Here is a 26,541-nt window from a genome sequence, read left to right on the forward strand (position 1 = left end):
TCCAGTCAAATACTTACTGAGTTCAAACATCAAGTATTTACTAATTCTCTATTTCTAGTGTCTAAATGTACTTCCCCATCTTGGAGAATCTTGCTTCAGGAGGAGGTGATTAAATTAACTCATCCCATAATTAGTCAGTGCTTTGTCACACATTGCACTTCCAGGCTCAGTACCTGCTCACAGAGCAGCTGGAGGTGGAGGGCATGTGTGTGCCCTGCATTCTCACACCCCCTCTTCTGAAGCACCGGCTGTGCTATTCTCATCTGTTTTCCGGGCGGGGAGCCATGATTTTGCCTCATTTGTCTTGGTTCTATAAATAACTTTTTGTCCCATGTCCCCTTTAGGCTCCAGGCATCTGTTCTGGTCTCTGAAACCCTTTCCTCAGTGGGTTCTTGAAGAATTGCCCCTCAGGAAGGGCTGAAGGAAACTGTTCGATGTGAAGGTGTTTTCCTAATCAGGACACTGGCTTTCCACTGTTTTCTTGATTCCTTCATTTTCTTCAGCTTACCTAATGTCATTCACATTGAACTCACCCATGTGCTAGACCTACATGCCCCTATTGGTTTTGGTTTCCCATGAAGCCTTGCTGCCTTTCCTAAAGCCCCTGGCACTGCTGTTCCAACCACACACTCAGAACAGTTAGCTTAGACCTCGCTCTTCAGGAGCTTGTCTTCAGTGGGCTGGCAGTGCTGCTTGGCTCTGGCTCAGTTCCTTTTCTGTGCTGTTTTCTTTCTTTCTTTTATAAAAGATTTATTTATTTATTATATACACAGTGTTCTATCCACATGTATGCCTGCAGGTCAGAAGAGGGCATCAGTCTCATTACAGATGGTTGTGAGCCACCATGTGGTTGCTGGGAATTGAACTCAGGACCTCTGGAAGAGCAGCCAATGCTCTTAACCACTGAGCCATCTTTCCAGCCTGTCTTTTTTGTTTTCGTCTTCAGTGTTCTGGTGACTCTCTTGCTGGCTCTTCTATGCCTACCTTTGATTTTTGGCAGGCTCTTCATTGCTTGTCTCCTTTCTTCTTTTTTTTTTTTTTTTTTTGGTTTATAACTCAGGCTACAATTTACCTTTATGGTTTTTTGGTGCTGGAGAATTGTCTGTATTCTGTCAGTCATGTTTTAAATAAACGCTGATTGGCCAGGCAGGAGGTGTAGGCAGGAAGGAAAACCAGACAGGAAGTGGAAATGATGCGAGGAGAGCAGGAGAATTCTGGGGAGGAGGAAGTTAATTCTTCCCACTCCTGCCCAGACCACTGAAGCAGCAGGATGTAAGCTGCCCCACTGAAAAAGGTACTAAAATAGATCAGAATAATGGGTTAATCAAGATGTGAGAGTTAGCTAATAAATAGCCTGACCTAATGGGCCAATCAGCATTATAACTTACGGAGTTCTCTGTGTGTTTGATTTTCTCTGGGGCTTGCCAGCTGTGGGGTACCAGGCGGGGATAGAAAACACAAACAAGCAGGACCCCCTCATGTTACAGTTTTTATTTTGTTTTCCTTCTTTTTTTTCCTTGTTTGGTGGTTGTTACTCTTCTGAGACACTCTCGCTACATAGCCCTGGATGACCTGGAACTTGCTATGTAGGCCGGGTTGATCCAAATTCATAGAGATTCCCTGCTACTGTCTCCTGGGTACTAGGATTAAAGTTATGGATCACTGTGACATATGGAGCACTATGCCACACCTTATGTATTCATTCATTTATTATTGTGTGTGTATAATGTATGTGTTATGCATTCATGAATGCAATGGTCATGTGGCACTGACAGCTCAACTTTGTGGCATTAGTTTTTGTTTGTTTGTTTGTTTTTTGAGACACCATGACACTCAGTTCCATCATCCTTCTTGCTCCCAAAGAACCGTATTGACAGTCACTCCCCTTCCTGTGACTTTTCCTTCAGCTCCCTTTGTCATTCAGTCTCATTTGTGTTAAGGGACATTTATAATCCTTGATTGTCATAACTTATTGACTTAGAAACTTGGTTTCTAAGGGGAGAAAGAAGGCTCACAGCAGAAAACTGCCAAGCCACAGTCTCTGTCACATATGAGGGTGAAGGCATTGCCATCTCAGAGAGCCTTATGTTGGGAAATGTGTCAAGCCCAAGGTCCATTGTTTTCAAGGGAAATTATTTGTCAACCTGCTTAGAGGAGGAGGCACACTCCAGAAGAGGTCATTCCCAGCCCTTGTGCTGTTATTCATACAGCTTTGCTTCGTGTTGAGGGTGCCTGGCAGTGTTTTTGTTTACTCTGTAAAGATGGGGCATGTGCATTCTGAGACCTATGCATTTTGGAAAAAGTATGAGGACAGCCTCCATTTCAAAGAAGACTCACTAAAAGGTACTTATAACTTTAAATAATTAGGTACTATGTAAAATTGTTAGATAGAGCACTCCAAGTGGAACTTTATCATTTTAAAACAAACATTACCAGCAGAGATGTTGAGGCAAGGGGCTACAGAAGGAATTAGCCAAGACGGTTGAAGGCCGAGCAGAACAGAGGCAGAGGGCCTAGCCTCTCACATTTTCCTTTTGAATTCTCTGGCTGAGGCATTATGGCCAAGCCATGTCCCTGTCTGTCCATGTTGTCCCCAGTCTAGCCCTGCCTCTTCCATACCTAAAGCTCTTATCACCTCTCCTTCTCAACAGGGCCGGCCTCCTTATGCTGCTTCAGCAGAAGAAGTGGCCAAAGAACTGAAGTCGAAATCTGGGGAATCCAAGTCCTCTGCTGTGTCCTCAGAAGGGTCCTTGGCTGAAAACGGAGTGATGGCCGAGGAGAAGCCACTGCCCCAACTTAATGGGAGCACAGGCGAAACCAGGGCCCCCAGCCACTCTGAAAGTGCCTTGAACAATGACTCTAAAACGTGCAATACAAATCCTCACTTAAATGCACTAAGTACAGACAGCGCCTGCCGCAGGGAGGCTGCTCTGGAGGCAGCTGTCTTAAATAAAGAAGAGTAAACTTATTTTTTATAGAGGGTGAAGGATGCTGGAAGGGTAAGGATTTAGGAATATCCGGAGAGAAAGAGAGCCTGCAGTTATGTACATTTTGTCCTTTCCGTAAGAGAAAAATGAGGACTTTGGAAATTCAGATCCCTCTTTGATATCAGAGATTTAAAACAACACATTTTTTTAGTTTTAACCAGTTGTAGTCAAAATGCTACAATAAAACAAAAAAGGAGAAAGAAAATGAAGAGCATTTGACTCCCGCACTTAAAATGAAGTACACAAAGTTTTAACTGGTTATGACAAAAGCCTAGAGTTGTGTTTCTTGAACTATAAAGAAAACAAATTTTGGCAGTCTTTAAGTATATATAGCTTAAAATATAATTTTTAGCATTTGGCACCATATGTATGCCATTATATTTGATTTTTGCATTACTGTTTCACAATGAAGCTTTGTTTTAAGCTTTGATTTTTATGATTATGAAAGAAATAAGGCACAACCACAGTTTTTCTTTCTTAAATTTCATCACTGTTGATGTGGTTCTTTTGTGTTAAAAAAAAGTGCAACTATCAAAACTAAAAAAAATTATAGAGTAAACTGCTGTTGTGCTGATTTTGAATACACAGTACATCATACATACTTTACAAGCAAGTTCAATGGAGATAAAGTTGAAATCATAGAAGATGCAAATGACCTTTCAAAATCAACACAATGTGTTCTGAAACTTCGTGACTAATACACCATGCATCTGTGATCAATGAGCTATGTGGTTTTGATCGGATGTAGACCATTAGTGCTACTACTTGAGCTAAACTTCTGCATGGTCCATAATTTTTAAAGTGTGTAGTTAATATTATGCATGTTATTGTCCTTTCTTCCATTCTTACCAGTATGTGCCCATTTGCAAAACAAAAACGCTAATAATCAGTAATAGTCCTAGAAAAGATGTTAACTCTGTTTAGTCATTGACTGATCTTGCTCTAACCTTAAAATTTTGTGATTATTGACCTCTGTTGCATTTATTCTAAACCCCCAAAATTATCTAGCCGTTTGGAATATCGACATTACCCTGGTGTACTCACTGCTGTGTGCATTACTGTTCTTTGTTGCTGTTTTATGCCTTCATATTAGCAAAATATGAAATTCTGTGAAGAAAAAACCCCCTTTGATCTTAAAAAACAAAACACCCCTCCCCTTCTGTAGCAGGAAACAGATTGCTTGTTCTTGAGAAGTTTCCCATCAGGAATTTAGTAGAAGCAGGTATACTTCTATCATTTTGATGTTTTGTTACTGTTTCCAAACAATGTACTTTGAATCAGAATCACTTCTTACGTTTCATATACTTCCGATGCTCTTCATCACATTAGTGATCAGAAATGAGGTGTAACTCCCCAGCCCCTGCCCGCAAGAGCTAAGTAGGATCTTACTGTAAGTTGAAGGGAGTTCCGCCCTAACTCATGGATTGTGAAGAATGAACTGCTGTTGGGTCTGATTGACTGTCGATGGATTGTGGTGTGGTGTATCCGGAGGCTATTGAATGCAACTTACAATGCTTAATAAAAATCTTTATTCTTTTAGTATAAAGTATGGTGTGGCTTTTAAATTCACTGATGAAAACATAAATTTAACAGAGGTTTAATTCAGATTGCGGTAGCTCATGAAGAGCTCCGTCAGATAACAAAAAGTTCAGAAATACCGTGCCCTGTCAGAGTAATTCTAGAGGGACATAAGAAGGGATTAATATGAAGATTATTTTGAGCACAGTGTTTTGAGTTCCATTAAAGACATTCTCCGACCAATCAGGCTAAGTCAAAAGTGAGTTTTATAAAGGCCTAAGAGGGTAAGATCTGGACCAAACCTTTCTTTAGTGGCCAGGAAGTGCCTGCAGCGCGTGCTCCCAGCCCAGCCGCTGGCTCGGCGGGTGGAGCGGGGCTTGTGCAGCAGATGCGCGCGCATCTAGGGGCGGGGCCGAGCCTCGCCCAAGGCCCTGGTCCCTCACGCTGCCGCGCCAGGGCGGAACCGCGTGACGAGGCCTGATACTGCGCCTGCTCGGTGGGTCAGGCCCTGCTACTTAAAGATCTGCGTCTACGGCCTTACACCCACTGGGTTCCGCTACCCGCGGCGTCTGTAGGCCTCATGAAGGTTCCGAGACCCAGCCACCGGGCGTCTTTCTACTATGCCGTGGCCTCCAAATCACGGGGGAGAATACCTTCTGTCCGAGTCTGTTAATTTGGCCTCCAGGGTGTCGGGGACAGTGAACCTGTACCTGTTGCCCGTATCAGGGGTCCAGAACCTTTGGCTGTGCTTGGTAGCAGGGCCTATACAAAAGTCAAGGTCTCGGTGGCCAATGGGAAGCAAGTCCAGTCCACTCTGGATTCCAATAGAACAGCCCAGCAGCATAAGTGGGGAAGATTGTAGTCTTAGTCACAAACCTCACTATTCTGGATCCTCCTGGCCTGAGGACAGCTAACTGACCAGAATGGCCTTCTGGGTTAAACTGAGGGGTGGATAGTTTTGTGCACCATAAAGTCCCAACGACAGGATCTCAGGGATTTCCCCTCTGTGGCATCCTTTCCCCTGCTTTCATATTACTTGAATTGCATGTGTTTAGAGCCTAAGATGCCATTCTTAGCTCCAGGGTAGGCTTCCACCTTAATGACTGGAAGCTTGGGCTTGAGCCTGAGGCAGAGTGTTGTGGATATGGAACTGGACCCTCACTTTGCTGGAGACATACTCACTGTTCTTCACACACCACCGGAATTTCAGGGGACTTTGTTCATATGTGGCACTGGCCAGAATCCAGAAACAAATCTTAGGCTTTGTACACACCAAAGATGAACTCAGACTGGTGTTGTTCCTGGTCAGATGGCAGACTGTGGTTGGTCTGATGCTCTTGGTAGCATCTTTTAGAAAGAAACTTTTCATCTTTTAGAAAGAAACTTTTATGATTTTTGCTTAACTCTGTCATCTTGAAACAGCTATTGTGAACAGTGGGTCTTCTTTTTTGTTGTCATATGTATTTTCTTTTTCTCCTCAGCACAGAGGGGACATTCTGCTTATGAGCTTAAGGTTCTTGTGTGGCACCTTTACCAGGCCTTGCTCTCCCCTACAAGGAACAAGGCACAAGGCTTGCACCTTGAAGCATTGTCATTAAAATGGGGGAGCAACACAAGTGTTCACATTTAATAAGCAAACTATGAGGACAGGAGATGGAGTGAGGGGTGGATATGCAACTCGGTAGATGAGTCCTTGTTGCTTCTTACTCCTGGTAGAGCTGTTTGTATGAACAGGCTCAGCTGCCTGGCAACGCCAGTCTGATGGCGACTTGCCAATTTTGATAGGCAAAAATCGGCCTTCATTTATATGACCTTGATCCTCGGGAGGGTAAACATCTTGATGGTTATGGTTAATGTAGCCTCATTCTTGTGATAGAGAATGTTGGATAATTCCTGTCTATACCTTCAGCCACATATTACTTAGATGAATAAAAGTCAGCCTGTCTCTGGATCACTCAGTTCAAGGCCAGCCTGGTCTACAGAGTGAGTTCCAGAACAGCCAGGGCTACACAAAAAAGAAAAAGAAACAAATTTAAAAAACCAACCAAACAAAAACCAAAACAAAACACCAAAAAAACAAAACAAAGCCTGGCTATCCCAACTCTCCTTGCAAACCCTCGTGACCAGCTCTGAGAATGTGCTAATTTATTGTTCCCCTCTCCGCCTACCTTTCCCCATGTTGTCTGCTATTTAGCCCTTCATGTGGTGGAGTAGAAAGGGAAGAGGTCTTTTTGTCATGGGCCTGTCGCTAGTGGGTCTGCCAACCCTGCCTATATCCTCCACACATGGTTCCCTAGGTGTGGGTACTGCTCTGTCATCTCCTGAACCACATTAGGGTGCTCAGGCCCTTGTCATCACCTTATGGGCTCTTCCGGGAATTTATGGATATGGTTCAGATTGAGGTGACCTGGAGGCCCTCAGGTGAAGCCATGTGGAAGCTTTTTGTAAAGATGTAGCACCCTGTATTAGGGTCTGAACCATGCCCCCCTCTCCCAACTCACTGGACAGAGACATGACTCTTAGGATCTCAGAATGTGACCTTATTTGGAAATAAGGCCTCTGCAGATGCAGTTAGCTGAGGAGTTGGGACAAAGTCATGTTGGAGTAGGATGGGCCCTTATCCAGTATGACTGGTGCTCTTATAAAAAGGGAACTTGGACACAGAAACACAGGGTCAAGGCCATGAGAAGACAGGAATGACAATGTCCTAGGCCAGGAAGCTATGAGAAGGTGTACAGAGGCCAGACATAGATCCTTTTCCGGTACTTCTAGAGGACTGCAGTCCTGCAGATCCTTGATTGGGGACCTTTGGGTTCCAGAACCATAGATGGTAAATGAAACCATCTCCAGGGCACCCAGTCTCTGGTCCGGGATTTCCATGCCTGGTAAGTGGAAGTTTCTGAGCCCATATCAGGGTCACTTCTACCCATCCAGGGCCTAAACTTGCTCCCCTGTCCCCGGCCTCTGAAATTGGAAATGGTCCAGGGCAGAATGTGAATAGTTGTGGTGCCATGGACAACGAATACACCCAAGGAGCCGGAACTACAGTGGGTCATGTTTTTGTCGATGAGATTTCAGACGGAAGGTCTAAACCAAGTACCACAGGGAGTCTTGCACAAAGCACCCTAAAACCCATCTGGATCAAAAGGGAGGCCCATTCAATCTTTGATGCCCTGTCTGCTCACTCCAGGAGAGTTACAGGGACTGGCACTGAGCCTGCTGCAGAAGACACAGTTCTCTGGGGCTGTGAGACATCACCTGAGTGGGGAGAGCAGGAGCATAGTTATATAAACACACAAGTTAAAAGGAATCCATGTAAAAACATAAGCTAGAAGGGGCGGAAGGTTCCAGGAAAAACAGCAGAGTGAGTGAAAACTTCCCAGGTACCAGGGAAGCCACACTAGGGGATGATTTGGAGGACAGGTAGGAGTTAGGCAGGGCACATGCATCCAGGATAGCTCTAAACAGTATACATGCATGTGTGTGCACCCTCACACAACACCTTTTGTTAAAATACATGGCTTCGGTAAAAAGCAATATACAAGATCAATATGGAAAGTCAGTTTTGTTTCCAAAACTAACAATGAATAACTAAAATAAAATACATAAGAATTCTAATGCTAAAGATTAAATTCTAATTCTAATGCTCAGTTGGTGAAGTGTTTCTAGCTGCATGAAGTTCTGGATTCCAGTCCGAGCACCCCGAAAGTCAGGTGTGGTGGTGCATGACTATAAGCAATACACTGAAGAGATAGAGATGGGAGGATACAGGATTCAAGGTCATGTTCAGCTACCAAAGCTGGTGGTCAGCCTTCATCACAAGAGACTGTATTTAAAGGGATGGGTTGCCAATGAGATGGTTCAGTGGTTAAAAGCATTGGCTCCTCTTCCAGAGGTCCCAGCACCCACTTCGTAGATAACAATAGCCTGTAACTCCAGTCTAAGGAGATCTGATACTCTCTTCTGGCCTCCATGGGCACCAGGCACACAGCTGATGTACAGACATACATGTAGGCAAAACACCCATACACATAGAATAAAAAGTAAAGAAAAAATAGAATAAAGAGGACTGTTATATATTATAGTCAATGACCAGTGTAATGACTCAGTAGATAAAGGTGCCTGCCTCTGAAACTTGATTGAATTTGAACACTGGGATCCACATAGTAGGTGAGAAAAACTCCTCCAAGTTGTCCTCTGTGCCCCCATATACACATACAGATATTTACAAACACACATTAAGTAAATGTTAGAAATAAATAGTTACCAAAAAACCTACTCAAGAATAAATAAGTGGGCAGTGGTAGCACACACCCTTAATCCCAGCAGATCTCTGTGAGTTCAAGGCCAGCCTGGTCTGCGCGAGCTAGTTCCAGGACAGGCTCCAAAGCAACACAGAGAAACCCTATCTCAAAAAATACAAAACAAACAACAAAAATAATAAACCAAGGAAGCGAGGCAAATGACCAGATTTTGCTCAGAGTAATTAAATGGAAAGACAGACTGTGTTCACAGATTAGAAAACTTCATACATAACCACTTAAAAGTACTGTATAGGGCTGGTGAGATGCCTCAGCAGGAAAAGGCACTTGCTGCTAAGCCTGACAACCTGAGTTTGATCCTCTCCAAAATAAATAAATAAATAAATAAATAAATAGTAATAAAAATTTAAAACCTATAGATTTTCCTAAAATCCATAGCAAAATCTCATTTTTTTCAAAAATAAATATTTACAGATCCTGAGTGTGTGTGTGTACATAGCATGTGATGGTCAGAAGGTAACTTTGTGGAGTTAGTTTTCTCATTGGCCTTAATGCAGGTTCTGAAGAACCTATCAAACTCAGGTTGCCAGGTTTGCATGACAAATACCTCTACCTGGCCCCAAGAAAAATTTAAGAAGAAAAAAAATGCTAAAATTAATTTTGTTTCAATTTTGTTTGGTTTTTGTTTGTTTGTTTTTGATTCTTGCGACTGGGTTTTCTGTGTAGCTCTGACTGTCCTGGAACTAGCTCTCTAGACCAGGCTGACCTTGAACTCACAGAGATCCACCTGCGCGTGTCTCCCAAATGCTGGGATTAAAGGTGTTCACCACCACTGCCCAAATAGCCTTAGAAGTCTAATTAAAAAAAAAAAAAAGAATTAGAAGACTCACAATTCCTGATGACAAAGCTTACTACAAAGTAGAGTAATCAAGACCGTGTAACCTCAGCATAAAAAGATACATTGACAATCTGGATACAACAAAGAGCCCAGAAACACCCCACTCATGTCAGAATTCGCAATAAGGGAGGGGCCGGTAAGATGGCTCAGCCAGTAAAGTGCTTGCCACCCAGCCTGACAGCTTGAGCTAGTCCCTGGGATCCACATGGGAGAGAGAACTGCATAGTTAGTTGTCCTCTGATCTCCACACATGCACTGTGGCACATGCATAGTCACACACATACACTAAATAAATAAATGGGGTTGGGGGAAAACCTTGACAAGGAGGCCAGCACCTTTCCAGGAAGAAAGGTCCATTTCTTCAGGAATGGTTCTGGGAAACCCCGGTATTTACAAGACAATAGAGTTGCTCAGTGTACTACAGTGTAGGGAGCCGTGTTAATGCCTAGAGGTTGGGCTGCTGTGCAGTACCAAGGTCATGGTGTCACTGGAGTGCCTAGGGATAAGGCTGGTGTGGAGATCACATAGCTGTGAGCCAGTTCCCCTTTGAGGGCCACAGGCCAGGCCAGTGGGGATGAGTGGTGGTATGCAGAACTGAAGCTGAGCCCTAAGCAGCGGAGGGGGCAGAAGCGCCAGTAGAGGGGGCCACCAGACCACACTGCCCTGCTCTGGAGCACCTCTTATGGCCAGCAGAAACATCTCACTATCACCTTGTCCCCTCTCCTGGGTCATGTTCTCAGAGGATGGCTCATCTGTTCAGCCTTTCCCTGCTTCCCTCCACCGTCTACTCAAATCTAAGTCCATCCCTGGCTCTCTACTTCAGGGTGAATAGGAAAGCTGAGACTCTTTTGAGCTATGGTGTACTGCTGTCAGCATACAGTAGGTGCTCAATAAACACCTAAAGATAGGAGGTGGGGGAAAAGAACAGAAGTTAGAGCTGGGGCCTGGGCTAGGGTCTGATTGCTGCTGCACAGTGCAGCAACCCCAGGAGAGCTCTGAGAATCAGGAAAGTATCTAGCCCCCACCCACAGGGACATCTTGTAGTGGGCACAGCCGCCTGCCAGAGAGAAAATCACAAGGTGGAGAGAGTAGATGGAGGCACCCAGTGGTCAGTACCCCACCAGAAGGAGGACAGACTTTCTGAGAGAAGGGTGAGGTGAGAGGTACAGGTTCAGGACTAATGTGTGTAGGGGGTGCTCTTCCCTTGCTCCCTCTGCCCCAACCCTTGTCAGGCCACTCCTCTTCTGCATCTAACTGCTCCAAGCTTCAGCTTTCACTTCTGCTAAAAGGCACCAGCACCACCTCTTGGGGAAATGAAGGGTCCTTTAGGTAATGGAGATAGAGTTTGCCCCCTACAGGACTCACTCTGGGTCTCCTATAGACTCCACCCTTTAGTTGCAGGAGTTCACACCTGGTGCTGATGCTATCTAGGGACAGTGGCTTAACAGTTATTCATTGTCTTCTCATGAGAAGAACCACCATGACACAGCAGACCAAAGGTGACAGCTGGACTTCAGGCAGGTGACTTGAACTGAGCTCATTCTGTACAGTTTGGAGGGGTACTTTACCTGCTCCCAATTTCCCACGTTATTTTTCCTCTCTCCCCTTCCACGTGCGCGCTCTTAGCTAAAGCACTGTTTGCCCTGGGCCAGATTCTGAGTTGTGTTCCTGGCTTCACAAATTTGGTGCGGGCAGGGGGTGGCTGAGGGCAGATTCTGGCTCAATGGGAGGATCTCCTTGAGTCGCCTGCAAGGGAGCAAATGGTTGATTGGCAGCTGCAGTCTGGGCAGGGATGTTGAGGACTCTGCCTTGACAAGGTAAGAGGAGGCCTGAGACTTGAGCTCACCTGCAGAGACTAGCATCTTCACGTGTTATGTGGGGACAAGCAGAGAGGAGGCAAATCTAGCAGACAGGTTTCTTACTGGGTATGTGTCCCTGCTCCGCAGAGGCGACCTCGGTAGGGGACAGAGGACCCCTCACTCCAGCAAATAAACAAACAAGTTCTAAGCAGGACAGGTGAGACTTGGGAACCAGTTCAGGGCAAGGCTGCAGGGGCGAGAGGGACAACACAACCCCCTTTTCTTCTTCCCAATCCTGTGGCTCAGATGCGAGTCACTGGACTGTCTTCCGCCCCTAAGGTCTGGGGGGTCTAGGGTTGTAATGCGGGCTCCTGGGCGGCACCACTGCCAGGTAAGCTGTGTCTCATAGTAGCTCGCACTCGGGTCCTCTGACTTTTGTCCTCCACCTCTGGGGGCCGGAGCATCAGGAAAGTTCACCGAATCGCGCGAAAAGAGCCAGGCAGTCCCCAGTTAGGAAGAAGGGGAAGGGGAGGTTGTTCAAAAGCCAGTAAACTCATTCGCAGTTCGGGATGGGAGGGAAGCTGCCGGGCCCAGGAAGAGGAAAATCCCCCTGTCCATCCCACTTCGGGGTCAGAAGAAAGTTAAGGCCAAGGAGTTGCTTCTGGCTGAGGCAGGGCTGTGCGGACTGTGCTCACGCAGTCGGAGACAGGGGCCTCCGCGGCTCGCTTCCCCTGTCATCCCGGGGCCACCCTCTCCTCGCCGGGTCCTCCCGGACTGGCTGCTGGCTCCCCCGGGCCCGCGGCCCACCTTCTACCGCGGCCCGCCTTCCCGGCGGCGGGAGCGGGGCCCAGGCCGGCGGGCGGAGGCGGCGCCACCCGGGGCGCTGACGTAGCGGCCGCTCGGCGGCCGGGGGTCCCTTCGGTGGGGCCGCGGCTCCCCGCCCGCCGCCCCCGCGCGTCCATTCGCTTTGTGTCCCGCGCGCGGCCGGGGCCCCCGCGCACTCTCAGCCTTGAGCCCCGCGGCCCGGCGGGCGGCTCCCGGCGCGGCCCCAGCAGCCCGCGCCGGCATTGTGTGGACGCGCCCGGCCGCGAGCGCGCGCGCGGGCCCTGCCGAGCGCCCCCGGCCCCGTCCGCTCCGGCCGCGGCGCCCGCGCCCGCCGCCCCCGCCGCCCTCGCCGCGCGGCCCCCGGCCCGGCCCGGCCCGACCCGGGCAGCGCAGCGGCGGGGCGAGCGGCGGCGCGGCAACATGGCGACGGTGCCCGTGTACTGCGTCTGCCGGCTGCCCTACGACGTTACCCGCTTCATGATCGAGTGCGACGCCTGCAAGGACTGGTTCCACGGCAGGTGAGCGCGCCGCGGCCCGCCCGGCCCACCGAGCCCCGCGCCCGGGCCGCGCGCCCTGGGCCCCGCCGGGCACCGCAGCCGCGTTCGGCCGCCGGGCCGCGCGCCCTTTTGTGCCCAGGGCGGGGGCGTACGGCCGCGGCGCACAAAGCGAGGCCCGCGGCCGGGGCGGGCGAGGGGCGCGGGGAAGTTGGGGCTCCGGCCGCTATGGGGCTGGGACCCGGCCGTCTGACAGCGGGGCCGCAGTGGTCACGGAGGCCCGGAGCCGGACGAGGCCCAGGCCTGGGGACCCCGTCGCCAGCCCCCTGCGAAGTTGCAGGAACTTTCCCCGCGCGGGCTCGGGGCGGCCGGGCCGGGAGAGGCGGGCGCGCGGCCCGGCGCGGGTCCCCCGAGAGGCGCGACTGGCGGGCTCCGGACCTGGCAGGGCTAGGGCAGACCCGGGAACGGTAGCGAGGTGGTGGCGGGTGCCCCCAGCCCCTGCCGGAACCGGGAAACCTCCCCAGGACCTTGTCCTGGCGGGCAGGAACCCTCTGGGGACCCTGCGCGCCTACGGCCCGGGCCGGCCTGCGGGCCTAGGCGGGAGTGCAGTGACAGACCGATGTGAGTGTCTGTGTGTTGGGGTGGGGGTGTTGTGGCTTGGCCACCTCCTCCCTGGCCTGTTCGGTTCCCCATTTCCCTCCTCCCTGCTCCAGGCAGGGACACCCCAGTTTTGACATGACCTTATGCTCTTTAAGGAAGATGGGGAGGGGGAAGGAGGTAAGCTCGGAGATCCTAAACCCGCCCTCTTGGCCTTTGACGGTGGCCATGACCTGGCCTTGTGCCTACTTTTCGAGCCTAAGTCCCTTCCTACTCAGAAGTAAGAGGAGGAGAAAGAGGTGATCATCCTGCTTAAACTGCTCCAACAGGTTCTCTTGTGTCTGACTTTGCCTGTGGGGTGTGCTTGGGCCTCAAGAGGGCTGACCCGAAGCTGGACAGATCCGTCTGTCCCCTGGGTGTGAGGTTTTAGTAGGTAGTAGGGGGGTGTGTAGTTCTGAATGGTCCCTGACCTTCCTTCCAGAGAGAAGACCCCCCTGTTTGCTCACATTCAGAATCTTTAGGAATCTTAGAGAGCTAAGTACTTAGAGAGTAACAGGGATGTGATGGGCTGGCTCACATCTGTAGGCCCTAGGACAGAGGCTTATCTGACCCTCGTGGGGTAACCTGACTAGCCTTAGGAAGGGTGGTCTTTTATGGCTCTCTAAAAACTCTGGAGTATCCTGTGCTACCTCCCCCAAATGTCTAGGGCTACAGAGAACCCTCAGAGCTGTGTGACCCCTGGACTCTGCTCCAAATAGGGCCACTCAAAACAGTAACTAACTGGTATCCATCTCCAAGGGTTTTGTGGCCAGATCACGCTGGGTAAGAGCCTGGAGGCCTCCCCCAATCCAGAAACACTGGAAATCTGGTCCTGAGTAGCTCTAAGAGTGGTGGAACCCCTTCTTCCACTTCCCTGTCTTAATCCAGGGCCTGCAGCACCCCTGGGTACCTGTCAGCTGCGCTTTTGCCCAGGCAGAGAAAGGGGAGTTGAGATCAGTGGGCAGTCTTGATACTAGATGAGGTTTGTTATCTGTTTTTGTTTTGTTTCTGGAGGCCTTACTACTTCAGTTTGGTCTGAGACAGACAGTTGATTAGCCCAGATGCATTTGCACCTGTTTGGGGCTCTGGGTTGTAACAGGGCTCAGTCATGGCAGGTGTTTTCTTATGCTCAAGTGCACCCTGAGTGGTGCCTGTTTGTGGGTTTAGACCTCTGACTAGCTCTGTGCAGGGTCAAGGGTTGGGGCCCAAGCGAGGCAGGGTGGGAAAGGCCTGGGCCTCTTCCTGCTCCAGGAGCCTGGGACAGATCCCTGAGCCCCTCTCAAGACTCTCTTATTCAAGAGTGGGAGTGGAAGGCATGTGCTCAGCTTCGTGTGTTGTCTCCCCCTCCAGAGAGTCTTGGAAGACCCCCGATGACTCTCTTCAGACCTGGGTAGCTGCACCTGGGTTGTTAATTCGCTCAGTTTACATTTTACTTCTCTTTTGAACAGCGTGTATGCCTTTACACTTTTGATCTTGAGGAAACAAGACTTACTGAAGAAATTGTTAACATGGTTTCCCCAGGAGTGGTAGAGCATACCTATAATCCCAGCACCCACGAGGTGGAGGAGGCAGGAACATCAAGAGTTCAAGGCTATCCTTGCTGTTATACATCCTGTTTGAGGCCAGCCTCAGGTGTATGAGACCCTGTCTGGAAAATTGCAGCAGGGGCTGGTGAGATGGTTCAGCAGAGAAAGGCTCTTGCTGACAAGGCTGTTGACCCCAGTTCTAGTCCCAGGACCCACACGGGAGATGCAGGTTTTCCTCTGATCTCCACATCCGCCCCATGACATGAACTCCCCTCCAAAATAAACTTGAACAGTAATAACAAATGCACCCAAACACCAATAACAACAGAAGGAATTTTGCTACACATAGCCTTCAATCCACTTCTCCTAAGTGACTTAGTTGACTATGCCAGCTTTGAAATTAAGGCGAGAACTTTGGCTCAATGCCAGGGACTGAATGCCACACTTTATTCCAACTTCTTTAGCCAGGTTTCCCTCCTTCAAGTACTTTTCCTGTTTCCAGATCCCACACAGAGTTGGATTCCGTATCCTGGCAAATGTCTCTTTTAAAAGGAAACTTTGTATCACTCTCTAAAATAGAGCATTATTGTAACTCCATACACAGTAACCGTAAAAATAAACACAGTAGCCAGGCAATGGTTTCACATGCCTTTAATCCCAGCACTTGGGAGGCAGAGGCAGGTGGATCTCTGAGTTGGAGGCCAGCCTGATCTACAGAGCCAATTCCAGGACAGCCAGGACTACACAGAGAACTCTTGTCTTGAAAACAAAACCAAAACAAAGCAAAACAAAACCCCACAGTAACCAGAAAGCCTCAATTTGTCCTACCTGGGGTCACATTACACATTACCAGCAAGGCTTTGGGGGGGATTGGAATGAGGATCTCTTAAGTCACCTATGCTTACAGCGATGGGGTGTTGGTTCTTGACTGCTTCTGTGACCTAGAACTTGCTTGGGATGGCCACTTTCTAAAGCCCAGCTTGAGTCCATGGTGAGTGTGCCTCTGTAGAGACAAGGAGCTCCAACAGCACCCTGGCAGGCAATCTCTTTGGAGACAGCCCTGATGCAATGGGATGAGGTGTGTGGCACACTGGAGATTGTTTATCCTGTATTTCTTAGAGAGGACGGTGGGATGTGGGGAGCGTGGGGAAGGAGCCTCGCCTTTCAGTTCATGGCATGCATAGGCTTTTTGGTGTCTTCTCCCTAGGCCCCTGCAAGATTTTTCACTCAATCCTGCTTGGCAGTGACCGATACTCCCTTTGCTTTTTTGGGATCCCTGTGGTGCCTGCGAGTTGGGACTTGGATGTAGAAGGGACTGATTCAAAGGCAGGACTTTGTAGAAAGCAGCTGGAGGCCAGTTGCTCCTGAAAGTGTCACATCTGGTCCACTTGGTAGGGACCTGGAGCCAACCCTACAGAGGCCTTGGGAACCTGCCCTCTTTGGAATCTTAACTCTTGTACAGAATCTCTTGGATCAGAAACCTCAGTCCTTCCTTGGGCCTGTTTCATCCATTGGGTGGATGGGAGCAGAGCCCATGTGCAGCACTCCTGCCTGCCTCCGGCTTTGCAAGACCCGGCCTCTCACTTGTCACTGACTTGCTTGGAAGAATTTTGACCTCTGGGAGGCAGGAATGGCTGCATTAATTCATCCAACATCTTTAAGGCTGACCCTCTGACCCTCTTATGGGTGCTCATTCCATCAGAAGGTTCCTTGGAGGCGTTGCCGATAAAATTGACTTCAGAAAGCTTAAAAGATGTGCAGGTGACTTACCGACCAAAGTTTCACTCGTTTCTCAGTAAATATTTGCTCTGTGTTCCAGGAGGGGCTCAGAGATGGCAGTGAGACCTCTGTGGGTGGCCAGGTGGACCTCTTGCCTGTCTGTTACTGGGTTCTTGTGTATGGTTTAGACTTACAGATGGACTTCTTGTTCGCTCTGGGGGGTGGGGGTGTCTTGTCACAGAGTGGCAAGTGAGATCTGTGGGAGCAGAGAAATAGGAAGGAAGGCAAGGAGGTCAAGGGAGAGGGGACTTAGGTATAGGCAGAAAGTGCACTGTGGGACGGGATGGGGATCTGGGCCAAGTGTGGCAAGAGCAGGCTCAGAGGGTTGTTTTTGTTTTTTTGTCTTTTTGTCTGTCTTTCTCCTCTTTTTCTCTCTCCCCCTCCTCCTTTCCTTCCTTCTCCTTTTTTTCTTTTTGAGTCAGGGTCTCACTAACCCTAGGCCAGCTTTTAAGTCTTTATCCTCCTGCCTCAACCTCCTGGGCACTGCCGTTAAAAAAAGGCTTGTACCACTCTACCTGGGTTTGTTAGAATCCCAGTGGCTGTTCTTAGGACAGATGGAAGGCAGGGATAGGGAGCCACCATGTAAGTACAAAAGTAGGGCTCCTGAGGACATTGTGTCTGTTTGTCTCCCCCACCCCACCCCACCCCAGACTCTACCTGCCCTTTTCCTGGGGTTCTATTTCTATGTCCAACTCCCTTAGACTGAGGTGACCTGTGTGGATTTTCATAAGGTCCTTGGAGCAGAACTGCATCTGGGGTACCTGGGGACATGGGGGCTTGTGGCAGTGCTCAGCATGCCAGCTCTGGTGCTGGCCAGCAGAGTTCATGTCTCACAGAAAGGAGACGTGGCCAAGAGGTGTCTGAGCTATCATAGACTCTGATACTGAATATGGGGAAGAGGCCTTCCTCACTGAGATAGGCTAGAGATGTATTTAGGAATAACAATCCATCATTTTAAATAAATAAACTATATTTATTTTGTATGTATGAAAGTTTTGCATGTGTGTATTATGCATATGTACCATGTATATGTCTGATACCTATGGAGGTCAGAATAGGATCTCATATTCCCTAGAACTGGAAGTATGGGTGATTATGAACTGCCATGTAGGTGTTGGGATTTGAAAGCTAGTTCTCTGCAAGAGCAACATGTGTTCTTAACCTCTGAGTCACCTTTCCAACCCGTAACCCATCATTTTAAGAGAAGGAATTCTCCCTATGTGAGTTTGCAAAGTTCTGGAAAAAGTGGGAAGAATGTCCATTCAGTATCAAAGGAGACTAGGAGTCCTGACGGTGTTTCCAGAGAGGGGCACAGATGTCTGGAAGGATATAGCTTGGTGTGAGCCTCATTCTAATCTCCATGATGTATGCTTCCCCACCCCACCCCCACTGGAAATAATTTGGCTGGCAACAGGCACGGTACAAGCACAGGATTGCAGCCCATATTTGTTTGGGGCCATTTGGTCACCAGGCATAACTACAGATGGCCCGAGATCTGGGATGCCCAGTGCCAACTCCTCTATCCCAGGCCACCTTTTTCCTACCATTTCCTCATAGTACCTCACACTTGCCAGGCTCTTATTTAGAAAGAAAGAAGAAATTACTGTTGGAACTGGGCCGCTGTCTAATGCTGCGTGGAGTGCCCTGCAAGAGTCCACCAACTTCTCAAGTTCTCAAGCTCCATTGTGGGTAAAACAAGTCTACTGGCTGGGTCCTGAGACCATGAAGGTGACAATAGGGCTGCAGGTGCTTACCATATTTAGGCCGTGCTGAATGCCTGTGGGACTATGCAAGCCTTGTCCTACCTGGTCTCCATATTAACTGTGAGTGGAAGTCTAGTCTAGTAGGTCACAATGTCAACTTCATTCTCAGCACCGACCCAGAGGTAGCCAAGTCTCTGTCATTTATGATTTTCTTGACCCCAACAGTTACACCGTGAGCCAGGGCAGGTAGATGTGTTCACCTCTAAGACGGTATGGCAAGAAGGAGGTGCCTTGCTTGTACTTTTCTTGTTCAAGGTTTGAACAGACACTGGGTGTGGATAACCTTGTGAGTTCATGGATGTGGCTGTATGGTGTAGTGTGAGCCCATCGGGAGGTCCACGGGCAGTGCTGGTGTGGAGTGGTGTCCAAGCAGCTACCTGAACAGTCCCTGCTGGGTCTCAGTGTATCCCCACCTCTGAGGCAGGGATTCTCATCTTTGTTTCCTTCCTCCCCTGCTGGTCATCTTTAGTTCCCATTTTTCTGGCCACTTCTACTCTTGGTTTTGTGGTTTGGTGTCACTGGACTTCTCTAGTCGTACCCTGCCCATATCAAATCCCTGACTTTAAAAAACAGAAAGACGTATCTGGAACTCCAGCGTGCTTGACTGTCATCTTGAGCCCTGAGACCTGGAGGTCTTTTTTCAGGCAAGCGGAACAGCCAGTCTCTTGCCTTTCTGAAAAGATAGGGGTGAAATGCAGTTAGTATGAAGTTGGCCATTGTAAAGTAGACAGTTGACCTCGGCACCACGCCAGGAAGAGTTCAGCGACATTCAGTGCATATGTGCTGTGTGACCTCCCTCTGTCCATCAGACAGCCTCTTCCTCTGCTTGTCCCCATCCCCTACTGACTGGGCATCTTCAGGACCTGTTGATTTACCTACTCAGAATATTTCATGTAAACAGAATCACACAACATTAAACATTATGAATCTGACATCTGTTTCTATTTCTGAGGCTAATATTTTTGAGGTTCATGTGTTAGTGTTATTATTTTATTATTTTTTGTTGCTGTTTTTTGAGACAGGGTTCTTCTGTGTTGTCCTAGAACTAGCTTTTTAGAATAGGTTGACCTCTAACTCACAGAGATCTGCCTGTCTCTGCCTCCTGACTACTGGGATTAAAGGCGTGTGCCACTACGCTCAGCTCTGAGTTGTTTTCTCTCTCTCTCTCTCTCTCTCTCTCTCTCTCTCTCTCTCTCTCTCTCTTTTATGACTGAATAATATTCTACTGCCTGGGTGTCTAGGCCACAGCTCTCCACTGTCAGTTGAGCTGAATTTGGGTTATCTCCTCGCGTGGCTGTTGTAAATAGTGTTGCCGAGCACATTGTGCACTAACGTTTGGTTGAACACCTGTTTCCAGTTTTTCTGGGTATACTAACCACACGTGTTACCGCTGAACTGCACCCCCATCCCTATATTTAACTTTGTGAGTAACCAGCTGGGCATTTGCCGCAGGGCCTGCCCCGTGCCCCCATTCTCACCAGCGATTGCTGTTTCCCTGTCTTTGTATTATAATCATCCTCACGGGTGTGGGTGCCAAGTAGCGTTCGGTGGTGGCTTTGACTTGTCCCTGATAACTAATGGTGTTGGGCATCTTGCCTCTGCTGCCTGGTGTTTTGGTCTTTGGCTTTGAGAGATGTCTACCTAAGACCCCCGTCCCCAGGTGATGGATGGAATCTAGAGCTTTGCACTTGGTAGGCAAGTGTCTCACCACTGAGCCACACTCACTCCCCAGCCCCATCGCACGCTTCATTTTATTATTTATTATGTGTGTTGGGCTCTGTGTGCATGCTTGTTTGCCACAGTAGCATGTGTGTGGGCAGAGGACAGCTTGCAGGAGTTAGTTTCCTCCTTCTATCGATTGGATCTTGGGCATCAGCCTGAAGTCGCCAGGCTTGGCAGCAAGCACTTTTACCTGGCAAGCCAAGCCGTCTTGTCTGCCCTTTTCTTTCTTTCTTTCTTTCTTTCTGTCTGTCTGTCTGTCTGTCTGTCTGTCTGTCTGTCTGTCTCTCTCTCTCTCTCTCTCTCTCTTTCTTTTTGAAATTGGATTGTTTCTCTTCATTTCTGAGCTTTAGAGCTGCTTTATGTATTCTAGCATTCTAGCAATTACACCTTTATCAGGTAAATGATTTGCAAGTGGCTTTTTGTTTGTTTTTCTGTTTCCCTGAGTTAACTTTTCATGTTCTTCCCTCCTTCCTTCTTTTTGGGTTTTTTTGAGACACTGTTTCTCTGAGTAGCCCTGCCCTGGCTGCCCTTGAACTAACTCGGAGATCTGTCTGCTTCCACCTCCCAAGTGCTAGAATTAAGGGCATGTGCCATCAGTGCCCAGGCTACTTTTCATATTTTTGATACCATCCATTGGTTCATAAAAGTTTTTATCTTTAATGAAATCCAGCTTGCTTATTTATTTAAATTTCTTCTTCATGGGTTTAGTGTCCTAAAATCTCTTATCAAATCAATTGTTGTAAAGTTTACTCTAGTGATTTTTTTTAAGTTTCATACTTTCAACCTCTTTATTTAAAAATTACTTATTTTGTATGTGCATATGCACATGAGCACATACACACCACTGTGTATGTCAGTGTGTGTGTGTATATGTGTGCACACATGTGCATTCATGCATGCACACCATCACCTACATGTGAAAGTCAGAGGAAAACTTGTGAGAAATGGTGCTGTTTTTCCTATCATGTGGAGCCAAGGAATCTAACTCAATTTTCAAGCTTGACAGCAAGCAATCTGCCTATCCCTCAACTCTTAGATTTAGGTTTAAAAAAAAATCTTTTATTTGTTGTTACTTTTTGTTTGTTTTAGAGACAGGGTCTCACTGTGTGGCCCCGACTGGCCTGGAATTTGCTCTGTAGACAAGGTTGGCTTTGAATCACAGAGATCCATCTGTCTCTGCCTCCTGAGTACTGGAATCAAAGGCATGCACCACAGACTTGGCTTCTAAATGTTTTTAAAATTTCATTTATTTATTTTTGTGGCAGGGGGCACACACCACAGCGTGTGTGTGTGTGTGTGTGTGTGTATGTAGGTGTGTGTGTGTGTAGGTGTGTGTGTGTGTGTGTAGGTGTGTGTGTGTAGGTGTGTAGGTGTGTGTGTAGGTGTGTGTGTGTGTAGGTGTGTGTAGGTGTGTGTGTGTAGGTGTGTGTGTGTAGGTGTGTAGGTGTGTGTAGGTGTGTGTAGGTGTGTGTGTGTGTAGGTGAGAGTACAGTTTGCAGGAGTCAGTTCTCTTCTTCACCGTGTGTATAGATCCTAGGGACGAAAGTAGGATCACCAGCTGTGGCGGCAAGCACCTTTAGTATTTGATCCGTTGTGTGAGGTAGGATCTTGGTCAGTCCTTATTTACAGACTGTCTCTACTGCTGTGTGAAGTCCTAAGGTAGATGCCTAAAGGAAGAAAAGGTTTCAGTTCCTGGTTTTCCGAGTTTTGTGACATAGCTACTTGGTCACATTGCTTTAGGCTTGTAAGATTCATGCTTTTTACATGTTTATGTGTGTGCACACTTGTGTGCAAATGTGAATATGGAGGTCAGAGGTCAATGTTGAGTAACTTCTGTCACTCTCTACCTTATTCATTCTTTCCCTCCCTCCCGCCCTCTCTCCCTCCCTCCCTCCCTCTCTCCCTCCCTCTATTATGGCCTGGAACTTCCTCATTTAGCAAGACTGTCTGGCTAGCAAGCCCCAAGGTTGCTCCCATTCCCTTCTTACCAAGCACAGGGTGAAATACCACATCATGGGTTCTGTTTGTTTGTTTGTTGTTTTAACATGGGCCCTGGGGATCAGAACTTAGGTCCCTGTGGCAAGCACTTTAATGAACACACCATCTCCACAGCCCCAGATCCTTGTTTTTTGGTTTTTTTTTGTTTGTTTGTTTGTTTTATTTTGTTTTGGTTTTTTTTTTTTTTTTGAGACAGTTGTCCTGTGTAGCCCAGTCTCTCTCAAACGCATGGTCCTTCTGACTCATGTTCTGGTGCTGAGATTCTAGGTGTGCGTCATCACTCAGCTTCCCATGTGTTTCTTGAGAATAACTTTTGCTCTGTTGTCCTCCATTGTTGAAAACCATGTGTATGAATGGGGTTTATTTCTGATCTCTCAGTTCTGTCCCCTATTTATGTCTATCCTCAGGCCAGTGCCACATGGTTTTGAGTACTGTGGGTTTGTCATGTGTTTTGAAATCAGAAGTGTGAGCCGTTTGCTTGATTCCTCTCCACCCACAGAATCATTTTGTTGTTTGGAACCAGCATTTAGCCCCTTGCAATTTCATGTAAATTTGAGTGCTATATTTCTGCAGAAATAAAAATAAAGAAAAGAAAAGGCAGCTGGGTTTTGACAAGGATTGCAGTGTTTATAGGTTTGCACATTGCTCTCTTGACAGACTTAAGGCTTCTGACTGCGAGCACAGCATTTCTCTCCATTCATGTCTATCTTTGGCTATTTCCACCAGTGCTTTGTGGTATCCAAGTCTCTGACTTCCTTGGCTTGTTCCTAGATATTTTGAGGGCAGTGCTTCTGTAAGTCATTCAGTCTCATAAGTCTTTCTCTGTCCCACCAGCCAGCTCCCAAATAATGACATGGAGATTTCTTATTAATTATGAAAACTTGACCTATGACTTAGGCTTATTCCTAACTAGCTCTTATAACTTTAATATAATGGTTTAAATTAAACCATTTATATTAATCTATGTTCAATCCCATAGAGCTACCTCTCTTCCATCTTGCACCTTCTGTTTCCTCCCTGCCAGTCTGGCGACTCTGCCCCCTCTGCTTTCCAGAGTTCTCTTTCTCTGCCTGGAAGTTCCACCTATACTTCCTGCCTAGCTATTGGACATTTAACTTTTTATTACACCAATCGCAGCAGTAAGTTTTTACATAGTGTACAGATATCCCACAGTCATTCACAGATGGTGCCTGACTTTTTGTTTTTGCTTTTCTTTAGTGTTGGACATTGTGTCTAGGGGCTGTGTATACTAGACAAATACTCCACCACTGAGATACGCTCAGCACCATTTCTGCCCCTTTTGCTTGTTTTCATAGTTCCCTTGTAACATCTAACTGGGTTTTCAGAATCACATATGTGCCCCAACCCCTTTGGGGTTTATGCCCATGCTGGCATGGCACACCCAGATGCTGGGTACACATGTCTATCCTCTACCTTTGAAACAGGGTTACCATCTTCCTTTTTAACTATAAGCTTTGCTGGCCTCTGTGGCAGATGTGGAGTCTAGGTATTTTTGTATGTGTGGGACTCCTTTTGTATCATGCATATGACCCTCTTGTGCAAGTCTTCTCCTTCCCCTGTCACCATTGTCCTGGGGGTTGCCTTTATGGTTGAAGCTGTGTTAGGGACTCCCAAGACTTAGGCTGGTGGTGTTTTTGAGCTGTGACAGATGCCCCATGCAGGCAGTGTGTGACCTTGCCAGTATGCAGGCTGCCCTGAGAGCTTGGTGGGTTACTCTCGCCAGGTGGACAAGCCAACTAAAGTTTAGCGGGTTAAGATTTCTCGGTTCAATACAACAGAGTACTGTATACAGCTGGAGTGTCTGTCTCAGGTCTCTGCAATAGTTCCCTTCTATCCACAGTGACAGAAAACCCCAGGGTTGAGTGCAGGGGGAAATGTCTGAAGTCAGAACTAGGCAGACCCTCTGAGTGTATAGGCCAGATAGGCTGTAGAGTTTCTACAGGGGCAGGCCTAGACATGATTGGTGGTGCTTGGAAGTAGGGAGCAGTTCAGGAACTCAAAGACCTTATAGGGAGTCTAGGAAAGTGAAGCCATTCCAGGCCGTGGCTAGAGTGAGTCTCTATTCTTTCTCATCTCTTCTGATGTTTCCTCCATGACCCTGCGAGGAACAGGGCAGGAGGTACCAGTCCAGCTGCATAGTGCCCAGGTCCCCGGCCTGGGGACAGACAGCTAGTGAGACAAAGTACAGGTGCTACTGTGGTGGCCGGGGCAGGACAAGGAAAAACTGCTGTCCGTCTATCTGAGGTACAGGCCTCCCTGCCTCACAAGAGTAGCCTGAAGGAAGACAGTGGCTGGCTTGTGTGCTGGGTTGGGCTGTGTGCATGCGGAGCTGGTCCCACAGTGGCCCATGTGGAGTGCATGGTGGGTAGCCCCGAGAGAGAGGATAAGGCCACCACTTATTCTTTTTTTTCTCCCCCCACTTGGTTATTTTTTTTATTGATTTTATTGAGCTATACATTTCTCTCTGATCACCTCCTTTCCTCTCCCCTCCCCTCCCTTCAACCCTTTCCCAGGGTCTCCACACTCCCAATTTACTCAGATCTTGTCTTTTTCTACTTCCCATGTAGATTAGATCCATATATGTCTCTCTTAGGGTCCTCATTGTTGTCTGGGTTCTCTGAGATTATGATTTGTAGGATTTTTTTTTTGCTTTAAGTCTAAAAACCACTTATGAGTGAGTACATGTGATAATTGTCTTTCTGGGTCTGGGTTACCTCATTCAATATGATGTTTTCTAGCTCCATCCATTTGCCTGCAAATTTCAAGATGTCATTATTTTTTCTCTGCTGTGTAGTACTCCATTGTGTAAATATACCACATTTTCCTTATCCATTCTTCAGTCAAGGGGCATTTAGGTTGTTTCCAGGTTCTGGCTATGACAAACAAAGCTGCTATGAACATAGTTGAGCACATGTCTTTGTGGTACGATTGAGCATCCTTTGGGTATATACACAAAAGTATATACCTTCTTGAGGAAGGTTGTTTTCTAATTTTCTGAGAAATCATCACACTGATACCCAAATGGGCTGTACCAGCTTACACTCCCACCAGCAATGCAGGAGTGTTCCCTTTACACCACATCCTGTCCAGCATAAGTGGTCATCAGTGTTTTTGATCTTGGTCATTCTTACAGGTGTAAGATGGAATCTCAGAGTTGTTTTGATTTGCATTTCTCTGATGCCTAAGGATGTTGAACATTTCCTTAAGTGTCTTTCAGCCATTTTAGATTCCTCTGTTGAGAGTTCTCTGTTTAGATCTGTACTCGTTTTTTATTGGCTTATTTGTTCTTTTGATGACCAATTTCTTGAGTTCTTTATATATTTTGGAGATCAGATCTCTGTCTGATGTGGGGTGGTGAAGATATTTTCCCATTCTGTAGACTGCTGTTTTGTCTTGTTGACTGTGTCCTTTGCTTTACAGAAGCTTTTCAGTTTCAGGAGGTCCCATTTTAATTATTTCTCTCAGTGTCTGTGCTACTGGGGTTATATTTAGGAAGTGGTCTCCTGTGCCAATGCATTCAAGTGTACTTCTAACTTTCTCTTCTATGAAGTTCTGTGTGGCTGGCTCTATATTGAGGTCTTTGATCCATTTAGACTTGAGTTTTATGCTTGGTGATAGATATGGATCTATTTTCATTCTTCTACATGTTAATATCCAGTTATGCCAACACCATTTGTTAAATATGCTTTCTTTTTTCCATTTGATATTTTTTGCTTCTTTGTCAAGAATCAGGTGTTAGTAGGTATATGGATTTATATCTGGGTCTTTGATTCAGTTCCATTGGCCCTCCTGTCTATTTTTATGCCAATACCAGGCTGTTTTCAGTACTGTAGCTCTGTAGTAGAGTTTGAAGTCAGGGATTGTGATGCCTCCAGAAGTTCTTTTATTGTACAGGATTCTTTTGGCTATCCTGGGTTTTTTGCTTTTCCATATGAAGTTGAGTACCGTTCTTTCAAGGTCTATAAAAAATTTTGCTGGGGGGACTGGAGAGTTGGCTCAGTGGTTAAGAGCATTGCCTGCTCTTCCAAAGGTTCTGAGTTCAATTCCCAGCAACCACATGGTGGCTCACAACCGTCTGTAATGACGTCTGGTGCCCTCTTCTGGCGTGCAGACATACACACAGACAGAATATTGTACACATAATAAATAAATAAATAAATATTTAAAAAAAAATTTGCTGGGATTTTGATGGGTATTGCATTTAATCTGTAGATTGCTTTTGGTAAGATTACCATTTTTACTATGTTAATTCTACCAACCCAAGAGCACGGGAGATCTTTCCACTTTCTGGTGTCTTCTTCAATCTCTTTCTT

General features: G+C 47.3%; 2 protein-coding genes across 3 annotated transcripts in view; both read left to right on the top strand.

The window, feature by feature from the left end:
* The window catches only part of Fam120a (family with sequence similarity 120 member A), an 87,726-nt gene extending 83,193 nt beyond the window's left edge, over positions 1-4,533 (top strand). Inside the window, exon 18 of the mRNA XM_048432973.3 lies at positions 2,652-4,533. Coding sequence (XP_048288930.2) covers positions 2,652-2,963 — 312 coding nt within the window. The 3' untranslated portion in view covers positions 2,964-4,533. The remainder of the gene's footprint in view (positions 1-2,651) is intronic.
* An 8,122-nt stretch (positions 4,534-12,655) lies between these two features.
* Phf2 (PHD finger protein 2) overlaps positions 12,656-26,541 on the top strand; it is a 73,370-nt gene continuing 59,484 nt past the window's right edge. For both annotated transcript variants that reach the window (XM_085699484.2, XM_085699485.2), the window contains exon 1: positions 12,656-12,807. In XM_085699484.2, coding sequence (XP_085555610.1) covers positions 12,710-12,807 — 98 coding nt within the window. In that variant the 5' untranslated portion in view covers positions 12,656-12,709. The remainder of the gene's footprint in view (positions 12,808-26,541) is intronic.

This window comes from Myodes glareolus, chromosome 14 (genome assembly GCF_982192425.1).
Source record: "Myodes glareolus chromosome 14, mMyoGla1.1, whole genome shotgun sequence".
Taxonomy (NCBI): Eukaryota; Metazoa; Chordata; class Mammalia; order Rodentia; family Cricetidae; genus Myodes; species Myodes glareolus.